General features: G+C 44.0%; 1 protein-coding gene and 1 pseudogene across 1 annotated transcript in view; both read left to right on the top strand.

Moving 5' to 3' along the window:
- Nucleotides 1-27,363, top strand: part of LOC124720141 (ankyrin repeat, PH and SEC7 domain containing protein secG-like) — a 53,629-nt gene that overhangs the window by 13,414 nt on the left and 12,852 nt on the right. The window contains exons 4-7 of the mRNA XM_047245442.1: nt 220-796; nt 4,915-4,992; nt 9,528-9,668; nt 20,939-21,088. Of these exons, the coding sequence (XP_047101398.1) occupies nt 220-796; nt 4,915-4,992; nt 9,528-9,668; nt 20,939-21,088 (946 nt within the window). The remainder of the gene's footprint in view (nt 1-219; nt 797-4,914; nt 4,993-9,527; nt 9,669-20,938; nt 21,089-27,363) is intronic.
- On the top strand, nt 8,549-8,666 carry LOC124720680 (annotated as a pseudogene).

Raw genomic sequence — 27,363 nt, 5'->3', positions numbered from 1 at the left:
ATGCGTGCCTATACCTGCATCTTTCGCTCTTCAATGTACATTGAGATTTGCAGCTATTCACCTATTTCATTATTTCGAGAGAGAAAGCATATTGTTGCGATCCACATGAAATGTAAAATATTCGCAATAGTTACTTGATGCAGATCTGCATAGGGCTCAAGTAAGTAAGCAGAGTGTTCTATGGGGGAACAAGGTTCTTAGTGACACTGTGTGTTTCAGGACAGTCCGCAGTGGAACCAGAAACGGAGGCTAAGGAGACCCCAACTGTGGGTCTGAGCGCCCTGCTGGACGCCGGGGAGGGCGCCGTGGTGACCCTGGTGGCCGGCGACACGCGTCTCGCAGCGCACAGGGCCGTCCTGGCTTCCAGGAGCCCCGTGTTCCAAGCCATGTTCCGGCAGGACCCGCTGGAGGCCAGCAGCGGTCAGGTCGCAGTCCAGGACGTGGAGGGCCCGGTGCTGCGCCAGCTGCTGGCCTACCTGTATACACTCCAGGCCCCCCGGCTGCCCGGCATGTCTGCACAGCTGCTGGCAGCCGCTGATAAGTACGGCGTGTCGGCCCTGAAGGCGGACTGCGAGCTGCAGCTGGCCGCACAGCTCTCCGTCGAGACAGCGGCGGCCACGGCTGCTCTCGCGGTCAGGCACTCCTCTGACAGCCTCAAGCAGGCGGCCATTAAATTCATAAGGGCTCACTTGGTGCAGGTGATTTTCACACCGGGCTGGGCTGATGCAGTGCGCTCCCAGCCTCAAGACATGGCTGATGTGTATCGCCTGCTCTTGGAGACGCCAATGGAAACCAGGTAAGCATAGGGCACTCTTCTGTGCTGTCCACTTCCATATGTGTGTGTGTGTATGTAAATTTACCAGCATTGTTTGCCACTGAGTTTCCTTAGACGTGTCTGTCGTGTATCATCAATGGCCATCTATTTTGTGTCCCATTAGGCTACTGTTAACTAGTTCATGCAAGTAGCCTTGTTGTCTCTGCTGCTGCTATCATGCTGTAAATTGGGAACATAAAGATGAGAAGCATGTGCGTCACGTATTATTTGCACCGGGAACTCTTTACGACCCTGCACTAAGGTTCAAGAAGGCCAGAAACGTATTATAATTTCCCGACTATCGCGTTACTGTGCTGTGAATACTCACCTGTAGAAAAGTTAGTTGTAACAAAGCAGACAGATGAAGTAATCGCTATTCCCACATCAGTACTACAGCTTCTTTTTCACTTTCTAGATACATGTGTGCAATATGTGTGCAAATTCCATAGCATCGTTAGTTTATTCCTCCAAGCAATACGTGGACGTTAGGAATAACTTTTCAGAAGTAAATTAGGCTCCAAGAAGATGTGTGTTGTTCTCAGTTGGACCATGTGTGGAATACATCTATTATAGCAGGTGACGTGAGCACATGTGCACCAGGTTGCAGCTGCTTGCTCCTCGCAGATCCTGTGAACACCCCACAAGGCAAAAAAGAACTAGCCCTCACAACAACAAGGCAGCCTCAGTCAGCTGCACATGACGCAGGGCCTTTCATCCCCAAAATGTGTACTGTACTTTGGAACACTCCAGTCTATAGCATGCACAGGAGAGAACATTACCCGTCAAGACGCTGTACTTGCTTCTTGGAGGAGCAGGTCAAATCTCTGCCCACCCATCTTGCTTGAAAATCTCTACAGCGTTACTCATTTCTGTCCAGTCTACTCTGCAGTGGTTCCATCTACTGAGACCTTCGCTATCCCACCTATTGCTGTTACTAATTCATCTCTAACAACGACAATACTGATGGGACGGGGACCTATCGATACAACTGTCCTTTGTTGCATACTGTATCACAATACAAGTATTCCCTACAAGTGTAGTGCCTAATAATTCCCACATATCTCCTTTGTCTTTCTTGTTGTTGTTGTGGTCTTCAGTCCTGAGACTGGTTTGATGCAGCTCTCCATGCTACTCTATCCTGTGCAAGCTTTTTCATCTCCCAGTACCTACTGCAACCTACATTCTTCTGAATAGTCCCCACCCGGAGATCCGAATGGGGGACTATTCTACCTCCGGAATATTTTACCCAAGAGGACGCCATCATCATGTAATCATACAGTAAAGCTGCATGCCCTCGGGAAAAATTACGGCTGTAGTTTCCCCTTGCTTTCACCCGTTCGCAGTACCAGCACAGCAAGGCCGTTTTGGTTATTGTTACAAGGCCAGATCAGTCAATCATCCAGACTGTTGCCCTTGCAACTACTGAAAAGGCTGCTGCCCCTCTTCAGGAACCACACGTTTGTCTGGCCTCTCAACAGATACCCCTCCGTTGTGGTTGCACCTACGGTACGGCTATCTGTATCGCTGAGGCACGCAAGCCTCCCCACCAATGGCAAGGTCCATGGTTCATGGGGGGTTGTCTTTCTTTTATGCTTAAATATTTATGCAGTATTGGATACACTGGAATTCCTGCCTGATCTACTTCTCATTTTCTTTCTATCTCTCTCGCTTCCTATATATATAAAGATTTTAAAAAAAGTTGTAATTCCAATTTGTTTGTTCAGAGGAAGAAATCCAACGATACCACACAAAACCTGTCACCCCATCCCATGTGTGGATGGTGGAAAGCAACTTAGAAAGCTTCAGTGGGAACCCTCGCTTTTTATTTTTACGATTCAGCAGCTAAATCTACAAACATTTTGTCTGAAGCATTTTTTTCCTTCCGCCAAAGATGGAACTGTGATCCCAACCTCCATGCTGTGAGAGTACATGAGGCAATATTTCATAACTTCTAATTGGGAACCCAATTAGCATCATTGTATTCCTTCAACATATTGAAAAGGGGGTTACTCAACATGACACTGTGGTCATGTAGCGAGCTATGACATATCATAACAGGCAGTATACTGTGACCAGATCTTAAATATCATTTGGACATCGAACAGATATTGGCTCTAAGCATTACAACACTTACACAGTGCTTATTGTCCTCATACCTACCTATCATTTGGTGCATGCTGGTGCAAGTGGACGATGAATGTTCGATGATTTATGGAGCATGTAAGAGTCTGCTGTTGCCTTGTATGCCCGTTTAGATACCTCTCATACGTGCCTCTTTCTGTACAAACTGTTGCTTGGTATGGTAATATACCAGTATGGGGAGCTCGGCAGAAGTGGTGGATACGATGATTAGATCAGTGGTAAGTTATGCATCTTACTGGAGCTACTACCATTGTTGGCAATGTGTTGACCACTGTTATTTGTGTGCTGTCAATTTCCCATCAGTACTGTCTGCAGGAAACTGTCATCTGGCCCCCATGTGAAGACACTCTCCTGAGTAGTATCTCTTTGTGCAGCGCGTCAGCTGTTGGAGACTGTGACAGCGGGGCCACTCCCACCCCCACCACTCAGCCACACAGCGACCACGGCGGGACCCCTGCCACAGCCGCACTCAACGCCCAGCCGCTCCACCTAATGGCAATGCCCTCTCTCTTCTGCGGTGAGTTCTGTCACTACAGATGCACATCTTCCACATCCACAGTGTTGCTTATGCTGGCACTAACCAAACGCTGTGGAAAAAAAATTGAATTTAGCAGTATTGCATTTTTATGTCTTAAATGAAGCAGAGCTTATGACTGTTAACAGCAAACTTATTGTTTCAGTTGATTTCTACAACCATCATAGCAATCATGTACAGAATTGCACTAAGTTTCGAGAGTGGACGTCATTCCATTGATGCTCCACATACTTTTTTCGATTCACCGTGTATGCAGACTGCCCCTAAACATTTTACAATTGAGTGAATGTTTTCTGCGTTTAATTTTAAAAGAATATTATCTCCTTATTTGTTTTATATTATGCAACATTTGTAAAACAATTGGGCTTTCAAGAGACATTGATAATCTGCTACCTACACACCTCAACGTGGGTTACTAAAGTACCAATGGAAGATACGGTATAACTTGCCAGTAGCCAAAGAGGTCTTGATCCAGAACATATTGAGGAACAATGTGTTGACACATGTGGAAGCTCATTAAAATTAATTGTCAGGATTTAAATCTCTTAGTGCACAGTGGTACAGCTTTGTATAATGTGATACATAACTGGAGTATATAGTTTTTTGAAAGGCAAGTAACACATGGCGAGGCAGAAATGACGCCTTGTCTGGTGCCCGTCAGCTGTGTGCAAGTGACACACTTTCAGTAGCGCCTGTGGTGCAAGGACATAGATGTCCCTTTACTTTTGTGTCACGTCATCCACTTCTCCTAGCAGTGTCAACCACACAGATGTACTTGTCTGTGTCAACCACACAGACGTACTTGTCTTCGTCCTATATCTACAGCGTGATGCGATACACAGTACATTCAACTTTTAACACAATCCTTGTCCCAGAGCAGATCTGGCCCCAGCGCCCATGATTTCTCACGCTACATGAGCTATGCCGACCATTTTCTAGGCCATCATTATTATCAGAAAGTGAAACGACTCATGCTGACGACTTGTCACAACATAATATCTCTGGTTTAATTCAACATTTCCTGTTCTATTTTCCCATATCTTCTTATTCTGGATTCATTTTGGTGTCTTTCTACTAGACAACAGCTTTGAATAACACAGAGAGCTATCTAGCATCCATACTTACCACTGTGCCTCCTACAGCATGGTCTCTAACGCCTGAACTACATTTAATGGCTATTGTCATTAGCTTGGGCGTAGCCCCCTATTAGGAGCTAACATACATCCACAAGCGACAACATAAGCAAGCCCCTACAAATTAGGAACACTGACTGGATATGCCAGCTGCTATTAAAGCAGGCTAGAGCAAGGAAGGCGACAAGCTCACACACTGACGCGCAAACAAACCGCCAACTCTACCCTACACTCTGAATACGATATATAACCTATTGGACACCAAACGATGATGAACCTAACTGTTACAGATATGCTGACGCTCACCGAGAAGCCAACACTGGCACCCCACTGCAGACGCCAAGTAACACCACTGCACAACGTCAAAGGTATGCACCTGTATGATACCCATTACTAACAAAGTCTACCCTTGCGTGAGCTATACAGTCAGCAACAAAACAGCTACTGCTCTTACAACCCGCCCCAACTATCGCAGAAGTGTTTCGCCTTGGCTCTTGCCTAGGGACCTTTTCCCCACTTCCTCTCAAACCGCTACTCTTCTGTCAACTTTAGACCTAATCCCTCTCCAGAGTCCGCAGCTCGTGGTCTCGCGGTAGTGTTCTCTTTTCCCTACCATGGGGTCCCGGGTTCGATTGCCGGAGGGATCATGGATTTTCACCTGCCTCGAGATGACTGGGTGTTGTTGTGTCGTCTTCATCATCATCATTCATCCCCATTACAGTCAGAGGAGGGCAATGGCAAACTATCTCCGCTAGGACCTTGCCTGGTACAGTGGTGTGGGTCTCCTGCATCGTCCCCCACGCTCTGTCAAGGAGAATGCGACTTCATCATCATCATCACCATCTCTCTAGATGAGGGCGTTAATCATAACAGACATACACAGACATCGCAGTACCCACATTCTGCGAGACATCACTTAGTGAAAAGTGACCAATATGCAGAGATGGCAGTAGTCCTTTCGTGTTGGGCATCATGTCAGTGTGGGTGAGGAAGGGCTTCAATCTATTTCTGATTTAAATTTCTGTACGGTTGTTATCGATATGTATTCAGAGTCATGCCCAATATTTGTCACATCACTCCAGCATAACTCTTTACTCCTGTATATACTTTTGAGTCGTGCTCGTTTTTTTTTTTTTTTTTTTTTTTTTACGAAGTGTTGATTAGTGTGCTAAGCTCCTAGTATTGGGTTTTCATGAAGAGCAGTGATAAATTAGGTCAATGGTAATTCATTCATCTTAGAGGACCTATTACTGTCGTTGTTACTGTGTGTTATATGATTTGTGTATGGCCGATCCATCAAAAGTAGTAATCTGCTGTCTGACTTCCACATGAAAACACTTTGCCACGTCAGTCTCTCTGTGGGGGGCACGCAAGCCACTAAAGACAGTGGGGAATCCCCAGCCACTCCCCTTCACCGCGACCACTGTGACTATTTCTGGACTCTTGCCTCAGCTGCACTGTCCACGGCTCCCCGCCTCTCTCCCACACCTTGTAACGCCACCATGTCTGTCCTACAGTAAGTTCTCTGCGCACATTTTCTACATTCACATTATAACTTACGGGGGCATTCAGCAAGTGTTATGGACCAAAAATGGAATATCACTTTAATGGATTTTTCAATAAAGCTGAGGTTAAGACTGTTAACAGCAAACTCGCTCACAGACGGAATCTTTCACTTTGAGACAGAGTGTACACTCAAATGAAACTTCCTGGCACATGTAAATGGTGCCTGGACCAGGAATCGCACCAGGGACCTTAGCCTTTTGGAGGCAACTGCTCTACCAACTGATGATCCCCCGCATAATACTTCCACTAGTACATCTCAAATTCCAAATCACACAGAAGTTTTCCTGCGATAGTTAGTAGAATTGTTCTCCTGGTAGAAAGGTTATTGTGGAGAAGTGGCTTAGCCACAGCCTGTGAGAGTGTTTCCTTTCTTAGCCAAGCGGTCTAGGGCGCTGTGCGGCTGGTCCCAGTGGAGGTTCGAGTCCTCCCTCGGGCATGGGTGTGTGTGTGTGTGTGTGTGTGTGTGTGTGTGTGTGTGTGTTTGTTTGTTTGTTTTTAGGATAACTCAGGTTGAGTAGTACGTAAGCTTAGGGACTGATGACCTTAACAGTTAAGTCCCATAAGATTTCACACACATTTGAACATTTTTTTTTCCTTTTTTCTGGCGATGCTGGTTCTGCAAATTTCGCAGCAGAACTTTTGAGAAGTTTGGAAAGTACGGCATTAAAGGATGTAAAGCTATGAGGGCGGGTCCAAAGTCGCGCTCGGGTGGAGCACATGCGCTGTTGGTAGAGCACATGAATGGGAAGGCTATAGTCCCAGTTTACAGTTCCAATTGTAATCTTACCCTCCCACATTAAATTTTCCAGTCTCTTCATTAGTTTAAAAAGCTTTTACTTACTTCATTTTCTCGTTGTTGGCTGCAGTCACGCCTAGGAGATTATTCTTGAGGCTGTAAGTCCTTTAACTCAGTGGGTTCCTGTTGATCTGATAACTGATGAAGTAATTTCTCTTTCTGTGACATTTTTCTTTGCTTTTCCCATTCTTTTATGTCACACCGTCTTTACAATTTCCGCTTCCATAAAAACAATAATTACAGTGTTAATGCCAAAATTAAAACATGTCCGATTCCCTCTATTCCTAACATTCTGCGGTACTAACTATAATTCAAAGAGTTTACAAAGCAAAAGAGAATACAAACTTTCTTGACAAAAGAAGCAGCTTCATCAAGTTATATCATTTTTTTATAAGTGAGTCCAGAGACCAATTTAATAATTAGAATTAGATTGTACAATTAATAATACGAATTTTAAGTATGCCAGATATTTCGTAATTTCAAATATTTCTAAAGGAAGAGTAATTATAACTGAACATATACATCGATTGTAATGAATTAATTTCTTTTTTATACATTTTAGCCTGAAATGTAATGGATCATAGACAAAATAAAATGAAATTCATTTACTTAAACAGCTGAGATAATGTTCACCTATACAAGAATCGAAAGTATACTTGGTATCGACTATTTCTATTAAAAAAGGGTAATGTTGAGGAGGATGTCCCATTGCACGATCCGGAACAGTTTTAATCCACCCCAGCAAACTTTTTGTTTCAGTCGACCTCTACCTCCTTTACATTAGCGAGTTCATTTTGGCGGCTGAATGTCATACCTTCAATTCTACACTTATCATTCTCGACTCACCACATGTCCATACTGCCTTTAAACATTTCATAGCTGGTCAATTCTTTTGTGATGTTTACATTTAGAAGAATAATATCACCTCTGTTCTTTTAGATTACGCAGAATTTCGAAACCGATCTTGCTTTCAAGAGACAGTGACCATTTGCTGCCTACACACTTTTCTGTGGGGCACTAAGACAGCAATATAAAAAAAATTGTTACAGCCAACACCTCTTTTACTGGACAATGGTGGCGGAAGTAGTCATGGTGTGGAACTCGTGGAAATTTAAAAATTTGACACATCCAGAACCCGATTAAAATTAATTGTTGGTTCTTATATATCTACTTATTTTCTACTGTAGGATACATAAAATTGTTCTCAGTTGTCTTGGAAATCAAGTAATGAGCAGCGGAATGGAAATGTCTTGGTTGGCGTCTTTCAAGAAGCTCTCACAGCACACGGACATAGATACCCTTGCTTTCTGTGTCACGCCATCTGCTTCTCCTACTGGCAAAAACCACACAACAGCCACTCTGTTTGTCCCGTGTCGAAAGCGCAGCAGCATATCCAGGGCGCGTGATGTTTCAAATTGTCACCATGCTGGTCCCAGAACAGTACAGGCAGTTGGCGCTTGTGTATTCTAACAGCACGTATGTTTCAATTGGCGCGAGTCCCTGTGGATGTCAAGGCACACTCCTGTCGGTTATGGTTTTTAGTGTCACAAATAGCCCCAGGAGCCAATGGCCTTGCCGCAGTGGCAACACCGGTTCTCAACAGATCACCGAAATTAAGCGCTGTCGGGCTGGGCTAGCACTTGTATGGGTGACCATCCGGTCTGCCGAGTGCTATTGGCAAGTGGGGTACACTCAGCCCTTGTGAGGCAAACTGAGGAGCTACTTGATTGAGTAGCGGCTCTGGTCTTGGAAACCGTCATACGATCAGCAGAGTGGTGTGCTGACCACATGCCACTCCATATCCCCATCCAGTGACGCCAATGGGCTGAGGATGACACGGCGGCGGGTCGGAACCGTTGGGTCTTCATGGCCTGTTTGGGAGGGGTTTAGTTTAGTTTTTGATAGCCCCAGGAAGTAACATCACACATGTTAACACCTTCTCACATCATATCACTGGTTTCATTTATCGTTTTTAATTGTATTTTCCATATTTTTGTATGTTCGATTTATTTTCATGCCTTCTTTCTGCAGACAGCTGGAATGGAATAACTCAAAGAGCTCTTTAGCCTCCCCATTTACTGTTCTCTATATCCTACAGACCAGTGGCTGATGCCCGGGCACGATAATTGAACTATATGTAGTACATAAAGTGTTGTTGCCTTTGAAATTTATGAGTGATTGTTGTTATGTATTCTAAATCTGCCAGCCAGTCATTGTCACATCAGTCCAGCATAACTGTCGACTCTTGTATGTACCTTTCATCTCTGCTTTATTTCGGTGCATGCGGTCGATTCAGATGCCAGGCTATTGCTGTGGGGAACTCTGGAGAAGCATAGTGTAAACTGATTAGAGCAATGGTAAGTCATCTATCTTAGCTGAACCACTGTTTTTGTCGGCAATGTGTATCCCATTATTTGTGTGTGTGTGTGTGTGTGTGTGTGTGTGTGTGTGTGTGCACAATTCCTCAGCACTACTGTCTATGGTAAGCTGTCCTCCAGCCTCCAGGTGAAATACTATCCTAACCATTGCCTCTCTTTGCAGACTGCCAGCAACTGCAGACGGCAGGACCACCCCCGCTACTGAGCTGCACAGCAACCGTGGCTGGACTTCGGTCACAGCTGCACCACCCACGACTCTGCACTCCACACTCTGGCCTGATGGCAGCACCGCCTCTACTCTGCAGTGAGTTCCATCACTACATGTGCTCTTTTTCCACATCCATAGTACAGCGTATAGCGGCATAAGTTAGAAAAGCAAATATCGTTTTATTGTACACACATCAAAAAAAGTTTTGCATCAGCTCGGTTCCGAGAGTTCCAGAATCTGTGCAGTCAATTAGAATATAGATCAACATAGGCACCATTTCCGCCCTTTTTATTGCTCATGAAAACCACACATTGCATGTTGTACCACCATGCAGCGAGACCTTCAGAGATGGTGGTCCATACCGCTGTACACACCAATACCTCTAATACTCAGTAGCATGTCCTCTTGCATTGATGCATGCCTGTACTTGTCGTGGCATACTATCCAAAAGTTCATCAACGCACTGATCATCAACATTGTCTGTCTCCTCACCAGCGATTCGGTGTAGATCCATCAGAGTGGTTAGTGGGTCACGTCGTCCATAAATAGCCCTTTTCAGTATATCCCAGGTATGCTCGATAGGGTTCACATCTCGAGAACATGCTTGCCCCTCTAGTTGAGTGATGTCATTATCCTGAAGGAAGCCATTCACAGGATGTGTAAGATGGCGGCGCGAGTTGTCGTCCACAAAGACGAATGCCTCGCCAATACACTGTCAGTGTGGTTGCACTATTGGTGAAAGGATGACATTCACGTATCGTACAGCCACTACGGGGCCATCCATGAGCACCAGCTGCATACGTCGGCCCCACATAATGCCACCCCAAAACAGAAAGGAACCTCCGCCTTGCTGCACTCGCTGGACACTGTGTCTAACACGTTCAGCCTGACCGGGTTGCCTCCAAACACTTCTCTGACAGTTGTTTGGTTGAAGGTATATGCAGCACTCATCGGTGAGGAGAACATAATGCCAATCCTGAGCAGTCCATTCGGCACGCTGTTGGGCCCATCTGTACCTCGCTGCATTGTGTCATGGTTGCAAGGATGGACCTCGCCATGGAGCTTATGTGCACAGTTTGAGTCGTAACAAGATGTTCTGTAGCTGCACGAAAAGCATTATTCAACATGGTGGCGTTACTGTCAGGGTTCTTCCGAGCCATAATCCGTAAGTAGCGGTCATCCACTGCAGTAGTAGCCCTTGGCCACCCTGAGTGAGGCATATCATCGACACTTCATGTCTCTCTGTATCTCCTCCATTTTCAAACAACATCGTTTCGGTTCTCTCTGAGATACCTGGATACTTCCATTCTTGAGAGCCTATCCTGGCACAAAGTAATAATAGAGACACGATCGAACCGCGCTATTGTTTTTCTAGGCGTGGTTGAACTACAGACAACACAAGCCGTGTACCTCCTTCCTGGTGGAATGACTGGAACTGATGGGCTGTCGGATCCCCTCCATCTAATAGGCGCTGATCATGCATTGTTGTTTACATCTTTGGGCGGGTTTAGTGACATCTCTGAACAGTCAAAGGGACTGTGCCTGTGATACAATATCCACAGTCAACGTCTATCTTCAGGAGTTCTGGGCACTGGGGTGGTGCAAAACTTTTTTTTGTGTGTGTATTTGGTAATATCCTCATAACGTACCTTGTTATTCACCAGCAGAGCTCCCCTTGTTTGCATCTGAATCTCACACTTATTCGTACACCCACTAGCTTGCTCCTGCCTAACCATAAACTTGTAGCTGCAGTTAGAGCTTCAGCCTCATGTACTTATCTCTACGCTGTACTGCAGGACAATAATGGCTGTGATTGCAACAGGAAATGTCGAGATGTACTACTCAAGATGACGAGAACGATGAGAGCATACAGCACACTTCGAAGATGCCTGCAGAGTGTGACTATAGTGATGTGCACAGCCATTATCCTCTGTAGATCTGACACGTGCTTCCAAGTTCCGTGGAGCCGAATATCTTGAACATCAGTCAATGTCAGTTGTTAATGTTAGAACTCTAACCAAAGATGTACTGTCTTTGACAAAGTACGAAAGGAGAACACTTAAGTTACACCTTTGAGGTAAAATATTTAACTAACACATCTCACTCGCTCCACCAAAATCGTCCAAAGTTCCATTTAAGTACCATGCCACTTAATTGTGTGTTTTAAGTGAATCTAAGTTCATGAATCTCTTGTCGAGCCTTGTTCAATAGTCTGGGTTTTCTAAGATTGGCCTCTCAATATACAAACACTTTGCTGTCGTTTCTTGTTGACAATATCACCTTATTCCCAAGAATTAGCAGTTTGCACTCAGTTAATACAAGGCAGAAATCCAATCTCCATTTGGGTCGCAATTCCTTAACTCTTTTGTAGAAAGATGTATAGTATACTGCTGCATCCATTTTCAGTGAGCTACCACAAGAATTCAAAAATCTTAGCAATAATCCACAAGCTTTCAAATCTAAACTGAAGTTTTTTCTCATGCGTCACTCCTTCTATTCTGTCGATAAGTCCTTGGAAAATTAAGCTGATCCCTGTGTTATGTTGTTGATTGCATTTACATGAACTTATGACTTGTCTTTTTTTGGGTTCATAAACACTTTATTTTGTCTGCAATCACTTTTATGTTGTACTTTCATGTACTGACACGTTCCTTGACCTTTGAGACTGGCTCCTTAATTTGGTACTACGAAACTAGATGTGTAAAATAAAAAAATTAAAGAAGTTTCTCCTGGTCACAGTGTTAAACAGAATACACTCACTCCTTTGGATTAAACACTGACCTAAGACACTTTCCTGCATTTACTTTAATTATGAAACTTGAGAGATTAGCTCAGTCAAAGTTCGATCAAATCACTGCACTATTTGGAACCAGTCCAAACAGAAATTAGTTCTCACTTCACTATTCAATTCAGAACACACAACTGGAGGACACTTTTCAATGAATTACTTTAGTTTAAAATTTAAGTTGTGAGCACAACACATACTGAAAACTCTTTATCTTTTTGAAGTTGGTAGATTGGTTGGTTTTTGGGGAAGAAGACCAGACAGCGTGGTCATCGGTCTCATCGGATTAGGGAAGGATGGGGAAGGAAGTCGGCCGTGCCCTTTCAGAGGAACCATCCCGGCATTTGCCTGGAGTGATTTAGGGAAATCACGGAAAACCTAAATCAGGATGGCCGGACGCGGGATTGAACCGTCGTCGAAGTTGGTAGAAATTCCATTATACACACTGCATCAATTCAGAGTAAACACTACTTGACAATTAACACTATCTTAAGGGTTTTTCCCATTCAGTTGCTGCCAGTTTGAGATCGTCAGGTTAGTGCACCCATTGTCTGATTTTATGTATTCAGTAGCAAGTGAAAGTTTATCTATAGTCAGAGTCTACTTTCAGAACAGTCAGAGCTTGGATTTATCATTGTCATATTTCTGTGAACTACACGATTTTGAAATTTTTAGAGTGTGTCGAGACGAAGTTCGATTTGCGTACCAGACTTCTTTGACACTGACTGTGATTTCATTAGCATGAGAAAAATTACCAGCAGTCACTACTGTACAACTTCAGAAACATGTCAGCTTCCATTTCTTACTGTGTTAAACTTCCATTCTTGCCAATTAACACGAATCGAAAATATCTAATTTCTGTTGAAAGAATGGTCGATCTGATTACAACACATATCCAGTGTTTCGAGATACGATTTAATCACTACTGAAACTTCTGGACACCTCACTGCCACTCATAAATATACTGTAAAACTTAGTAAACCAATCCTTTCGATCATTAGAGGTTAATTCGATGTGTTTAGCTCACAACTATGAGTCTTCATTACACAACATACTCTAAGTAATCAAAAGTACATGAACACCTCCAAAAACATACGTTTTTCACAGTATATGCATTGTGCTGAGACTTACTGCCAGGTACTCCCTATCAGCGACCTCAGCAGTCATTAGACATCGTGAGAGAGCAGATCGGGGCGCTGTGCGGAACTTCGAACGTGGTCAGCTGATTGGGCGTCACTTGCGTCATACGTCTGTACGCGAGATTTCCACACTCCTAAACATCCCTAGGTCCACTGTTTCCGATGTGATAGTGAAGTGGAAACGGCAAGGGACACGGACAGCACAAAAGTGTATAGGCTGACTTCTTCTGTTGACTGACAGAGACCGCCGACAGTTGAAGAGGATCTTAATGTGTCATAGGCAGACATCTATCCAGACCATCACACAAGAATTCCGAACTGCATCAGGATCCACCAAGTGCTATGACAGTTAGGCGGGAGGTGAGAAAACTTGGATTTCATGGTCGAGCGGCTGCTCATAAACCACAAATCACACTGGCAATCCCAAACGACGCCTCGCTTGGTGTAAGGAGCGTAAAAACTGGATGATTGATCAGTGGAAAAACTTGTGTGGAGTGACAAATCACGGTACACAATGTGGTGATCCGATGGCAGGGTGTGAGTATGGCGAATGCCCGGTGAACATCATCTGCCAGAGTGTGTAGTGCCAACAGTAAAATTCGGAGGTGGTGGTGTTACGATGTGGTCGTGTTTTTCATCGAGGGGGCTTGCACCCTTTGTTTTGCGTGGCACTATCCCACCACAGGCCTACATTGATGTTTTACGCAAATTCTTGATTCCCTCTGTTGAGGAGCAATTCGGGGATGGAAATTGCATCTATCAACACGATCGAGCACCTGTTCATAATGCACGGCCTGTGGCGGAGTGGTTACACACAATAACATCCCTATAGTGGAATGGACTGCACAGTCCTGACCTGAATCCTTCAGAACACCTTTGGGATGTTTTCGAACCTCTCCTCAGCGCAGCACTCCGTGAAGAATGGGCTGTCATTCCCCAAGAAACCTTGCAGCACTGGATTGAACGTATGCCTGCGAGAGTGGAAGCTGTCATCAAGGCTAAGGGTGGGCCATCACCGTATGGAATGCCAGCATTACCGATGGAGGGTGCCTCGAACTTGTAAGTCATTTTCAGCCTTGTGTCCGGATGCTATTGATCACATAGTGTACATGACGAATAAGGAGCAACGTGGAGGACTTTCGTCCGCGACGAAGAAAATGACTAAATGCAGTTCGTAGAAATTCTACAGCCCACAGCTTTTTGATATTATAGTATGTTCCTGCGCATTAAACGACTCGATGCAAATGCACAGCTACATCTGCCGCCATATTCTAGTGCGACTTTTACTTTTAAAAGTATACTATCTATAATTTCTTATACGTTAAACACCACTTGTAATCCAAGTCAAGATTTGAAGAGATCATGTTTATCTACTACATGTCCAGTTCCTCGTGGAGAAAAATACTTGCCGCACGTAGCGGCTGCGCAGTTTGAGGCGCTAAGTCACGGAATGCATAGCCTCTCCCTCCGGAGGTTCGAGTCCATCCCCAGGCATGGATGTGTGTATTGTTCTTGGCATAAGTTAGCTTAAGTTGTGTGTCAGTCTAGGGACAGATGATATCAGCAGTTTGGTCCCTTAGGAATTCACAAAAATTTGAATATTTGAAAAATACTTACAATGGGCACCTATTTCTTGACAACAGCCGAATAGCACTCACTCAGGAACTCGTGGAAGCTGAACTACTTGAGACAAATGGCAGCTCATTAAAATTAAGGTGTTACATATCTACTTCATTACACAAAAGTCATTTGTAATATTGTAGGATATACACTATGTGATCAAAAGTAATCGGACACATGGCTGAAAATGACTTACAAGTTCGTGGCGCCCTCCATCGGTAATGCTGGATTTCAGTACGGTGTTGGCCTACCTTTAGACTTGATGACAGCTTCAATCAGGTGCTGGAAGGTTTCTTGGGGAATGAAAACCCATTCTTCACGGAGTGCTGCACTGAGGAGAGGAATCGATGTCAGTCAGTGAGCAATGGCACGAAGTAGGCGTTCCAAAACATCCCAAAGGTGTTCGATAGGATTCAGGTCAGGACTCTGAGCAGGCCAGTCCATTACAATGATGTTATTGTCGTGTAACCACTCTGCCACAGGCTGTGCACTATGAACAATCGCTCGATCATGTTGAAAGATGCTATCGCCATTCCCAAATTGCTCTTCAAGAGTGGGAAGCAAGAAGGTGCTTAAAACATCAATGTAGGCCTGTGCTGTGATAGTGCCACGCAAAACAATAAGGGGAGAAAGTCTCCTCCATGAAAAACACGACCACACCAACACAACCGCCTCCGAATTTTACTGTTGGCACTACACACGATTGCAGATGACGTTCACCCGGCATTCGCCATACCCACACCCTGCCATCAGATCACCACATCGTGTACCGTGATTCGTCACTCCACACAACGTTTTTCCACTGTTCTATCGCCCAGTGTTTACGCTCCTTACACCAAGCGAGGCGTCGTTTGGCATTTACTGGCGTGATCTGTGGCTTATGAGCAGATGCTCGACCATGAAATCCAAGTTCTCTCAGCTCCCACCTAACTGTCATAGTACTTGCAGTGGATCCTGATGCAGTTTGGAATTTCTGTGTGATGGTCTGGATAGATGTTTGCCTACTACACATTACAACGCTCTTCAACAGTCGGCAGTCTCTATCAGTCAAAAGACGAGGTCGGCGTGTACGCTTTTGTGGTGTATGTATCTCTTCACTTTTCCACTTCACTACCACATGGGAAACAGTGGACCTACGGATGCTTAGGAGTGTGGAAATCTCGCGTACAAATGTATGATACAAGTGACATCCAATCACCTGACCACGTCGAAGTCCGTGAGTTCCGCTGAGCACCCCATTGTGTTCTCTCACGATGTCTAATGACTGGTGAGATCGCTGATATGCAGTACCTGGCAGTAGGTGGCAGCACAATACAGGTAATATGAAAAAAGTATGTTTTTGCGGGTATCCGGATACTTTTGATGACATTGTGTATATACTGGGTCCCAGTTTGTTTGTTTGAAAAGCGAGTAGCTAGCGGTGAGATGGAAATGACGTCTTGGCTGACATCAGTCTGGTCGACATAGGCATGATGGCGCGTTTTCAAGCAGCTTCTGTTGCGCGCAGACAAAGAGGTCACTTCTATTTTTTGTTGTGAGATCCGCCTCGCCCAGCGGCACCATTTACGTAAGCACCTCTTTGTCGTACAGTCACTGTAGCACGTTATTCCTGGCACATGTGCCGTTTCATGTTTTTCCCATCCAATCCCAAGACAGAATTGGTACCATTACACATGTTTTCTCACGGAATACAGATGTCAATGAACATTTTTTGGGCCATCAGTAGCGGTAGAAGGTGAGGTCACACATTCTGGCAACCTCTCAAAACATCGAATCAGTGGTACCACACTGAGGTGATGAAAGTCTTGGGATATTTCCTAATACCATGTCAGAGATCTTTTTGCCCAGCGTAGTGTACCAACTCGACGTGGCACCGACTCAACAAGTCGTTAGAAGTCCCCTGCTGAAACACTGGGCCATGCTGCCTGTAGCTGTCCATAATTGCGAAAGTGTTGCCGATTTAAGATATTGTGCACAAGGTGACATCTCGATTATGTACAGTAAATTTTCGATAGGATTCATGTCAGCTGATTGGGTTCACCAAATAAAATGCTCGAACTGTCCAGAATGGTCTTCAAACCAATTATTGTTTGGGAACATGAAATGCTTGAATGGTTACAAATGGTCGAAAGTAGCTGAACATAACTACTGCCAGTCAATTGTAGGTTCAGGTTGGACCAGACGACCCAGTCCATTCCATGTAGGCACATCCCACAGCATTTTGGAGCCACCACCAGCTTGCACAGTGTCTTGCAGACAATCAGGGTCCATAGTTTCGTGGGGACCGCGCCACACTCGAACCCTACCATCAGAACTTACTAACTGAAATCAGGACTCATCTGAACAGGCCACGGTCTCCAGGTTTCTAGAGCCCAACCGATATGGTCACAAGCCCACGAGAGATACTGTAAGCAATGTCGTGTTGTTATTAAAGGCACTCGAGTCGGACATCTGCTGCCATACCCCATTACCGCAAAATTTTAATCACTCTACAAACGAATACGTTCCTCGTGTGTACCCCATTATATGACACAGCATTTATTGTCCATTAGCATTGACAATTCTACGCAAACACTATCGCTCGCATTCGTTAAGTGATGCACGTCACCCACTGCATTTTCTGCGATGAGTGGTAATGTCCTAATTGTGGTATCCATATCGGAGTGCCCCACGCATCTAGCTTAAACTACCTCTCGGTGTTCCAAGTCTGTTATTTCCAGTCGCGCACTCATAATCACATCAGAAACCTTTCCACATGTCCTACCCGAGTACAAGCGACAGCTCTGCCAGTGAACTACCCTTCTGTACGTTGTGTGCGTGATACTGCCGCCGTCCATACCTACACATATCGTTATGCCAAGACTTATCTCAGTGTACATTATTCTTTCCTATGTTTACTTCATATTCCTTTCTAGGTGGATTTATTGTGTGTTAGCCACCAGATGCCGTGTTGTTTGATTTCAGTAAGGCATTTGACACCGTCCCACATTGGCATTTAATGAAAAAAATACAAGCTAACAGAGTATCGGAGCAGACCTGTGATTGGATTCAAGACTTTCTTGCAGATAGAACTCAACACGTCACTCTTAACAGAACTAAATCGACAAATGTAAAGCTAATATCTGGAGTGCCACAGGGAAAAGTGATAGGACCGACACTGTTTACAGTATATGTAAATGATTTAGTAGAAAGTGGCCGATGCTCTTAAAGGCTATTCGCAGATGGTGCAGTTGTTTATACCAAAGTAGCAACGCCAGAAGATAGTAAGAATTTGCAGAACGACTTGCAGAGAATTGATGAATGGTGCAGGTTCTGGCAGTTGACCCTGAACGTAAATAAATGTAACATATTGCGCATACATAGGAAGAGAAATCCACTACTATACAGCTACACTATTGATTACAAACAGCTGGAGACAGCGTCTGCCGTAAAATATCTGCCCGTAACTATCCAGAGCGTCCTTAAGTTGAATGACCATATAGAAAATATAGTGGGAAAATCAGACACCAGACTCAGATTCATCGGAAGAATCTTAGGGAAATGAAACTCATCCACGAAAGAAATGGCTTAAAAGCCGCTTGTTAGCCTGATTCTTGAGTATTTTTCATCTATGTGGAAACCCTATCAGATAGGACTGATAGAAGATCCAACGAAGAGCGGTGCATTTCGTCACGGGGTCGTTTAGCTGGCGAGAGAGCGTTACAGAGATGCTAAACAATCTCCACTGGCAGACGTTACAAGAGAGGCGCCGTGCATCACCGAGAGATTTACTATTGAAATTTCGGGACAGCACTTTTCAGGACGATCAGACAACATATTACTTCCCTCCCACATACATCTCGCATACTGACCATGAGGAGAAAATTCGAGAAGTTAGAGCCAATACAGAGGCTTACCGACAATCATTCTTCCCACACACTATTCGCGAGTGGAACAGGATTCGAGAGATCAGAAACTGGTACCGGAAGTATCCTCCGCCACGCACCATTAGGTGGCTTGCGGAGTATGGTATAGATGTAGATACAGAATAACACAAAGAGATTTTTAGCACCTCCGTGTCTCATCTGTCCTTCTTTCAACCTGACTCCAGACATGTGAGCTACAAACACTGATAATGGCAGTCCCACGCCATGTACGAGATGCGAAAATAAAGTAATGAGACTGATGTGAAAAAAAAATGTTGCTTACCGTTTTAATCAAGTTTAGTGTTGTCTCCTTCAAAGTAGTTCCTATATGATTCCACTCACTTTTGCCAACGTTTCTGCCACTGATTGTAACATTTCTTGAACTCATCTTCCGTAATATCCTCCAAGAACCTCGTCACACCTTTTTGGACATCTTGTGTTATTTGAAAATGGTGTCACTTGACTGCCGTTTTGACTCTTGGAAATAGAAAAAAAGTTCCACAGAGCGATGTCTGGTGAATAAGGTGGCTGTGGTAGTACTGAAATTTGCTTTGAGGCTAAAAATTGCTGTACTGGCAGAGCAGTATGGGATGCCGCATTATCGTGATGCAGAATCCTATTATCAGCAATATTGGCACAGACATGAAGCACTCTTTTACAAAGTCTTTCTAATATTTTTTTGTAGTAATATTGGTTAACTGTTTGTCCAGGAAGCACCCACTCTTAATAAACAATTCCCTTGGAATCAAAGAAGCAGACAAGCATGCATTTAACTTTTGACTTTGACATGCGAGCTTTTTTTGGTCTGGGTGATCCCTTTCAGCACCATTGCCAACTTTGGCGTTTTGTCTCTGGATCGTACTGAAAAAACCAACTTTCATCATCAGTGGTAACACGGCTCAACAATTCTGGATTGATTTCCGTTTGCTCTAACAGATCGGCTGCCACATTTTTCCGTGTTTCTTGCTGTTGTGATGTGAGATTTTTGGGGACCATTTTTGCACAAATCTTTCTCATACCAAGATCTTCAGTTATTATTAGACAACTATTTCTCTATTGATGTTCAGTTCTTCTGCAATCATTTTCACGGACAATCTTCGATCAGATCGTACGAGTTCACGCACCCTGGCCAAGTTGACATCCATCCGTGAGGTTACTGGTCGTCCACTGCGGTCTTCGTCTACAACATTCGTTCTGCCTTCACCAAACATTTTTTGCCAATGAAAAACTTGAGCTCTTGACATAACCTCCTCTCCAAAAGCCTTGTGAAGCTTACCGTAAATTGTCGACGCGTTTTCACCCAGTTTAACGCAAAAAGAAATGGCATACCATTGCACAATTTTATGCGGTTCTATTTCCGTGACGGGAGACACAAACACGTTTTGACTTATTACAACACAACCCACTACTGAGCAGCTGCATCGATGTGCCACTTTTACTAGAATCAGCTTATAGACCAAGGTCAAAGATATTGGGCCTACACAAGCCTGCAGGGTTGCCACATCTTGCAAGTAAAATCAGTCTCATTACTTTATTGTCGCACCTCGTATGTTAAAAGGGTATTGCTGTTTCAATTTCTGTGTGATTTTCGTTGTTATGTATTCAAACTAAACTGTCCAATCGTAGCTGTACCACTCCAGCATAACTATTGAAACTTGTATGTACTTTCCAGTCGTGCTTTATTATGTACAAACTGTTGTTTGGTGTGCTAAGCTACTTGTATGAGGGGCTCAGAGCGAAATTGTAAAATGATCTGGTCAACAGTAAGTAATTTGTCTAAGTATGCATATTACTGTTGTTGACTATGTGTGTTCTAATATCTGTGTGCGGACAATCCCCCAGCTGTTAGTGCCTGCAGTAAGCTGCCCTCTGGCCTGGATGTGAATGCACTTTTTCAAGTAGCTTCTCCCCTCACAGCACTCCAGCCTCTACAGAGATCTCAGTCGCCCCCGCCACTCAGCTGCAGAGCAACAACGGCGACCACAGCCAGACTTCCGCCTCAGCTACCACGCCCACAGTTGCCAGCCCGACTCTCTCAACCGATAGCACCGCCATCACTCTGCTGAGGTGAGTTTTGTCACGACATGTGCCCTTTCTTCACATTCATAGAACAGCGCATGTGGGTTTTGAACCAAGTGTTATGCCCAAAAAGACAGATGTCACATTATTGTATTTTTTAAATGTTGATATATACACTGAAGAAACAAAGAAACTGTTACACCTGCCCAACATCATGTAGAGAACCTGTGAGCACGCATAATTGCCGCAGCACGACGTGGCATGTACTCGACTGTGTCTGAAGTAGTGCTGGAAGGAACTGACATCATGAATCCCGCAGGGCTGTCCATAAATCCGTAAGAGTACGAGTGGGTGGAGATCTGTTCTGAACAGCACGTTGCCAGGCATCCAAAATATGCTCAATTATATTCATGCCTTGGGATTTTGGTGGCCAGTGGAAGTGTTTAAATTATACTGAGTGTTCCTGGAGCCACTCTGTCGCAGTTCTGGACATGTCAAGTGTCGCATTGTCCTTCTGGAATTGCCGAAGCCGTCGGATGCACAGTGCGCGTGAATGGATGCAGATGATCATACGTACATGTCACCTGTCAGATGTATCAGGGGTCCCACGTCAATCCAACAGGACATGCCCCACACTGCAACAGAGCATACACCAGATTGAACAGCCCCTGCTGACATGCAGGATCATTGGATTCATAAGGCTGTCTCCATACCCTCATATGTCCATCCACTTGATACAATTCGAAACAAGACTCGTCCAACCAGGTAACATGTTTCCAGTCATCAGCAGTCAGATGTCAGTGTTGACAGGCCCAGGCGATGTGTAAAGCTTTGTGTCGTGCAGTCATCAAGGTTACAGGAGTGGGTCTTGGGTCCAAAAGCCCATATCGTTGATGTTTTGTTGAATGGTTATCACGTTGACACTTGTTGATGGCCCAACATTTAAATCTGCAGCAATTTGTGGAAGAGTTGCACATCTATCACGTTGACCGATTCTCTTCAGTCATTGTTGGTCCCATTCTTGCAGGATCCTTTTCTGGCCCCAGCGATGTCAGAGATTTGATGTTTTACCAGATTCCTGATATTCACGTTACACTCGTGAAGTGGTCGTACGGGAAATCCCCACTGCATCGCTTCCTCGGAGATGCTGTGCCCCACCGCTCGTGCGCCGACTATAACACCCCATTCAAACTCACTTAAATCTTGAGAACCTGCCATTGTAGTAGCAGTAACAGATGTAACAAGTGCGCCAGACACTTGTTGCCTTACATAGGCGTTGGCGACCGCAGCGCCATATTCTGCCTGCTTAAGTAATTCTGTATGTGAATACACAGACCTGCACCTGTTTCTTTGGCGCTTCAGTGTAGTTATTAGGAATATTTATTCCCTTTGTAAAATTTGACATTGAAATAGGTGTGTGAATTACATTCAGATCAGAACGGATATGTTTCAATAAACGCAGATATTTGGGAACTATGCTACAATTTGCACTCATGTGGGCCCGCTGCATTGTATATCTCATATAAGGACGTTGAATGTAATGCTATGATACCAAGACGTTGCTGTGTTCCATTATATAGTTCACTGAAGTAGGCATATTTCGGTGTGACTGCCATCGTCAGGTCATGTGTGGAAAGCACATAATTTGGTAGCATATTTCACATTTTAGAGTAGACAGTACAACATATTATACAATTATGATTTGCTATGTACCTCAGGTGGTCTTGATATCTGCATGACATCAATGTCTCACTCGCTCTTGCACAACTATGTAAGTTTGCTCCTTTGATACTGATGGAGCTGTAGTGTGCGTTTAACTTTTCCTGGAGCAGTTAAAACTGGAGCAGTATATAACTGTTTCAGCAAAAGTTTAACAGCTGCAGTAGCTCCATCAACATCAAACAAGCAAGCTTATACAGTAGCATGACAGAAACTGCGACATCAACCTCTTATAGATATCAAGACCACCTGGTGTACATAGCAAATCATAATTCTGTAATATGTTGTGTTATCCATTCCAAAATTTGAAATTTTTAATCAAGCTCCAAATGACATACTTGCCACAGATAACCGGAAGATGGCACTCACACCAAAAGAAGACCATTGAAGACCATATTAATAAACAATATAATCGAACACAGCAACATCTTGATCTCATAGCATTTCTATATATATATATATATATATATATATATATATATATATATATATACGAAAATGTCTGCTTGTGTCTGTGTATGTGCGGATGGATATGTGTGTGTGTGTGTGTGTGTGCGAGTGTATACCTGTCCTTTTTTCCCCCAAGGTAAGTCTTTCCGCTCCCGGGATTGGAATGACTCCTTACCCTCTCGCTTAAAACCCACATCCTTTCATCTTTCCCTCTCCTTACGTCTTTCCTGACGAAGCAACCGTTGGTTGCGAAAGCTTGAATTTTGTGTGTATGTTTGTGTTTGTTTGTGTGTCTATCGACCTGCCAGCACTTTCGTTTGGTAAGTCACATCATCTTCATTTTTAGATATATTTTTCCCACGTGGAATGTTCCCCTCTATTATATTCATATATATATATATATATATATATATATATATGCGCTACAACTTTTACTAAAATAGTGACTGTATTGTTTTGTTGGATACCATTTCTGGTTTGAGTTATAACAGGTAGCTGGAAGTCGAGGGACAGAACGATTGATTGATGTTAGGAACCTTTACTTTTCTTATAAATGCGTTTAAAAATCGAAGACACTCCAAAAATTAGTATAATTCAACACAATAGACTCTGAAGTCATTTGTTAATAAAAGTTACCCATAAATTTAGAAAAAACTACATTAAACGCATCTATATTAAACAACAGAATTGCAGCCGTCACGCTCCTCAATACACGCAAATGTTAAGTAAGAAAATATTGCGATTATTAAGTATGAACTGGTTTTTCATGACAAAAAGAAAATTTACACAAAGTCCTCCCTGAAATCACTTGGCGACTTCTGTGTAATCACGTGACAGAGGAACAGTTTTCCTATACTAGTGTCACCCACTCTGTATGTCCATTCAATGAGACCATTAGCAACACTACATAAAAGTTAGAAGAGAATTTAATTATCGTGCATTAAAATCAGTTCTTCTAAAAAACAGCATTGAACAAAAGAAATCTTCCAAATAGGCATATACAGGGTATACATAAAGTATGGGAACACTTTCAATTATTTATTGCACAAGAACCAAACATTGTACAGATATCATACACATGTCATTTTGAAGAGAAACCGTGAAAGTTTTTTCATGTCTACCGCCACAGCATAGTTTGGTAATTTGCCAATAGTCAGAGGTGCTCGCAACGATGGCGAGTGCAGGTGCGGAGCGAGCTTTCTGTGTGTTGGAGTTCGACAAAAACAAGTGTGCTACAGCTGTTCAACGGATGTTTAGAACTAAGTACGGTAAGATAGCCACCAACAAGGAAGGACATTTACCACTGGAACAACAAATTCGTTAACACGGCTTGCTTGTGCCCAGGAAAGAGAAGCAGACATCGCAGTGTGGGTGAAGTGAATGTGGAGCACATACGAGAGACATTCGTAAGGAGTCCAGAGAAATCAGTGCGTCGTGCATCGCATGAACTCGAAATGGCTCCAGTGACAGTGTGGACAGTCCCGCGACAGCAACTGTCTGTGGGACTATTCAAATTGTAACTAGTGCAGAAGCTCAGTGACGACGACAAAGACAAGCATTTTGAGTTTTGTTCGCAGTTGCTACAATTGAATGAGGATGGGGATGGCATTGTTGATCGTTCAATTTTTAGCGACGAAGCCACTTTTCACACTAATTGGAAACCGAACAGGCATAATTGTCGAATCTAGGGTACAAAGCATCCACAAAAATGCATTTAATTCGAGCGTGATTCCCCAAAGGTAAATGTTTTTTGTACCTTGCCACGTCGAAAACTGCACGGGCCATTCATTTTCGCTGAGAACGCTGTCACTGGATATTCCTACTTGGACCTGTTTCAGCAATGGCTGATGCCTCAATTGCAGTCGGACTCCCCAATAATCTTTCAGAAGGATGGGGCTCCACCCCATTTTTATCATGAGTTCATGGGTACCTGAACACAGAGCAGCTGCATTGATGGATCGGTGTGCTACAGAAGGGGACAGATGATTCATGAAATGGCCTCCTCGATCACCAGGTCTCACTCCATGTGACTTTTTTCTGTGGGGACACATTAAAGATCTGGTGTATGTAGCGCCTCTACCATGTAGCAGAGCTCCGGGAGAGAATATGGGAAGCGACTGCCACAGTCGATGATGCTGTGCTGGGACGGGTATGGAAAGGATTTGATTATCGTATTGACATCAGCCAGGTCACTTATGGTTTGCATATCGATTGTTTGTAAGAAAATGTTGAGAGTTTCCCTTCAAAATGCAATATGTATCAAATGCGTACAACGTTTAGTTCATGTGCAATAAATAACTGAAAGTGTTCCTGGACTTTATGTACACCCTTTAACAAACTGTATACATCTATTAATGAAATAAAGCATCGTGTTTTCCCTAGTATCAGTGTGTTTCCACTGACTCAAATTCTTCCATGCGACATCAGTCTTTCCTCTTCGTTCTAGCTTCTCCTGCCAATAATAACACTCAGATACACATTTGCTTTAGTGCTTGCAGACCAACACAGTGCAATAAAATGCCACTTGTAGCAAACTCACGTTCATGACATGCAGGGACAATGTTGAAAGGTAGGCAGTTCCACAGTAAACCACAAGGACACTTTGTTGGAATCACAATAAGCACTATAAGTAGTTTACTGTGACACAACGACTAATGCCGACCTCCAACATCAGAAACACATAGCATGCTCGGTGGCATTGAAAATCCCCTTGGACATAATCACAGCTTGGGTACATAATCAACAGTGCATGTTCCATCCCAGTTGCTGTCAAACATGGACAGTTCCGAGATCATCCACAGCGCCATGGTAACTGATCTCAAGTGCACCATCTCACCACCCACATTGCCTCAATGCACACCTCCCATGACACCTCACATGCACCAGCGAGACTCCTGCTAGCAAAATGCCACGTCCGCTGTCAGTGTGGGACACGACCCGATGCCCACCATAGATGGAGTGGTGAGCCATGAGTGGCATGAGTGCCGACGTGTCACAGACTCCCCCCCCCCCCCCAATAAAATTCAGCTGGGTCCGAAAATTCTCCTTCCTTAACTCTTGGTATCTGTCTTAATCGGAGATGGACCCTTAGCTCTTGACCAGTGTGCAGTTCTTGTAGCAGCACTGTTATAACTTCGTCCAAACAGGCGTTGGAAGGCCCAATGGTACCGACCGGCCGTCGTGATATCCTCAGCCCACAGGCGTCACTGGATGTGGATATGGAGGGGCATGTGGTCAGCACACTGCTCTTGTGGCTGTATGTCAGTTTATGAGATTGGAGCCATTACTTCTCAATCGAGTAGCTCCTCAGTTTGCCTCACAAGGACTGAGTGCACCTTGCTTGCTAACAGTGCTCGGCAGACCAAATGGTTACCCATCCAAGTGCTAGCCCAGCCTGACAGTGCTTAACTTTGGTGGAACTGGTGGTACCACTGCAGCAAGGCCATTGGCAGCAATGTTATAAGGGTAAGATAATCCTACAGTAAGAATGGTCCCCTACACCAGGCCAACAAATTCTTATTAATACTATCAGCTGACTTAATATTCCCTTCAAAATTCTTAACATGAACCTCATATCCAACTTAGTAAGCATTAGACTGGCGTTCCTTATCTAAGTGTGTTTCTTCCATTCTATGGCCCCCTGGATATTCTTCCTGGTTGTCCTCTACTGATTCGCAACTTGCTGTGGAGTCTTTCCTTTAGGCAACAGGTCCTCTGATGCCCACAAATTGCGCAGCGGAGTTGCCACCTCATACCCAAGAGGCACCTTGGCCAGTGTTGACTTGTGTGTGTCACAGAATGCCGTATTGAATGCCATCGCCCCAATTATCACAGTGAACGATCCCAGTTGCTCTGGCCCGTGTGATGACAGGCATTCAATCTAGATCTAACATTATGATTGAGGCATTCAGCAAAAGAAGGGTTGGGGTAATGTGAAGTAGTGGAAATATGTTTTTACCCCCATCCCTAAAGAGAACTACACAAACGCCTCAACCGACAGACTGGCCAGGATGAGGGCAATGACTTCATTTATTGGATTGGAACCTGCCCTGACAATCACTAAGGATATGATCAAACTAGAACTATGGAACTGGCTTAGGAAGCAGCACGTAGAATATTGGACCAAGATCCATAAACAAAAATATGGTAAGGTT

Source organism: Schistocerca piceifrons, chromosome 11 (genome assembly GCF_021461385.2).
Source record: "Schistocerca piceifrons isolate TAMUIC-IGC-003096 chromosome 11, iqSchPice1.1, whole genome shotgun sequence".
NCBI classification, from domain to species: Eukaryota; Metazoa; Arthropoda; class Insecta; order Orthoptera; family Acrididae; genus Schistocerca; species Schistocerca piceifrons.
Note: the sequence above shows the minus strand (reverse complement) of the source record. Positions and strands in the feature narration are given on the sequence as shown.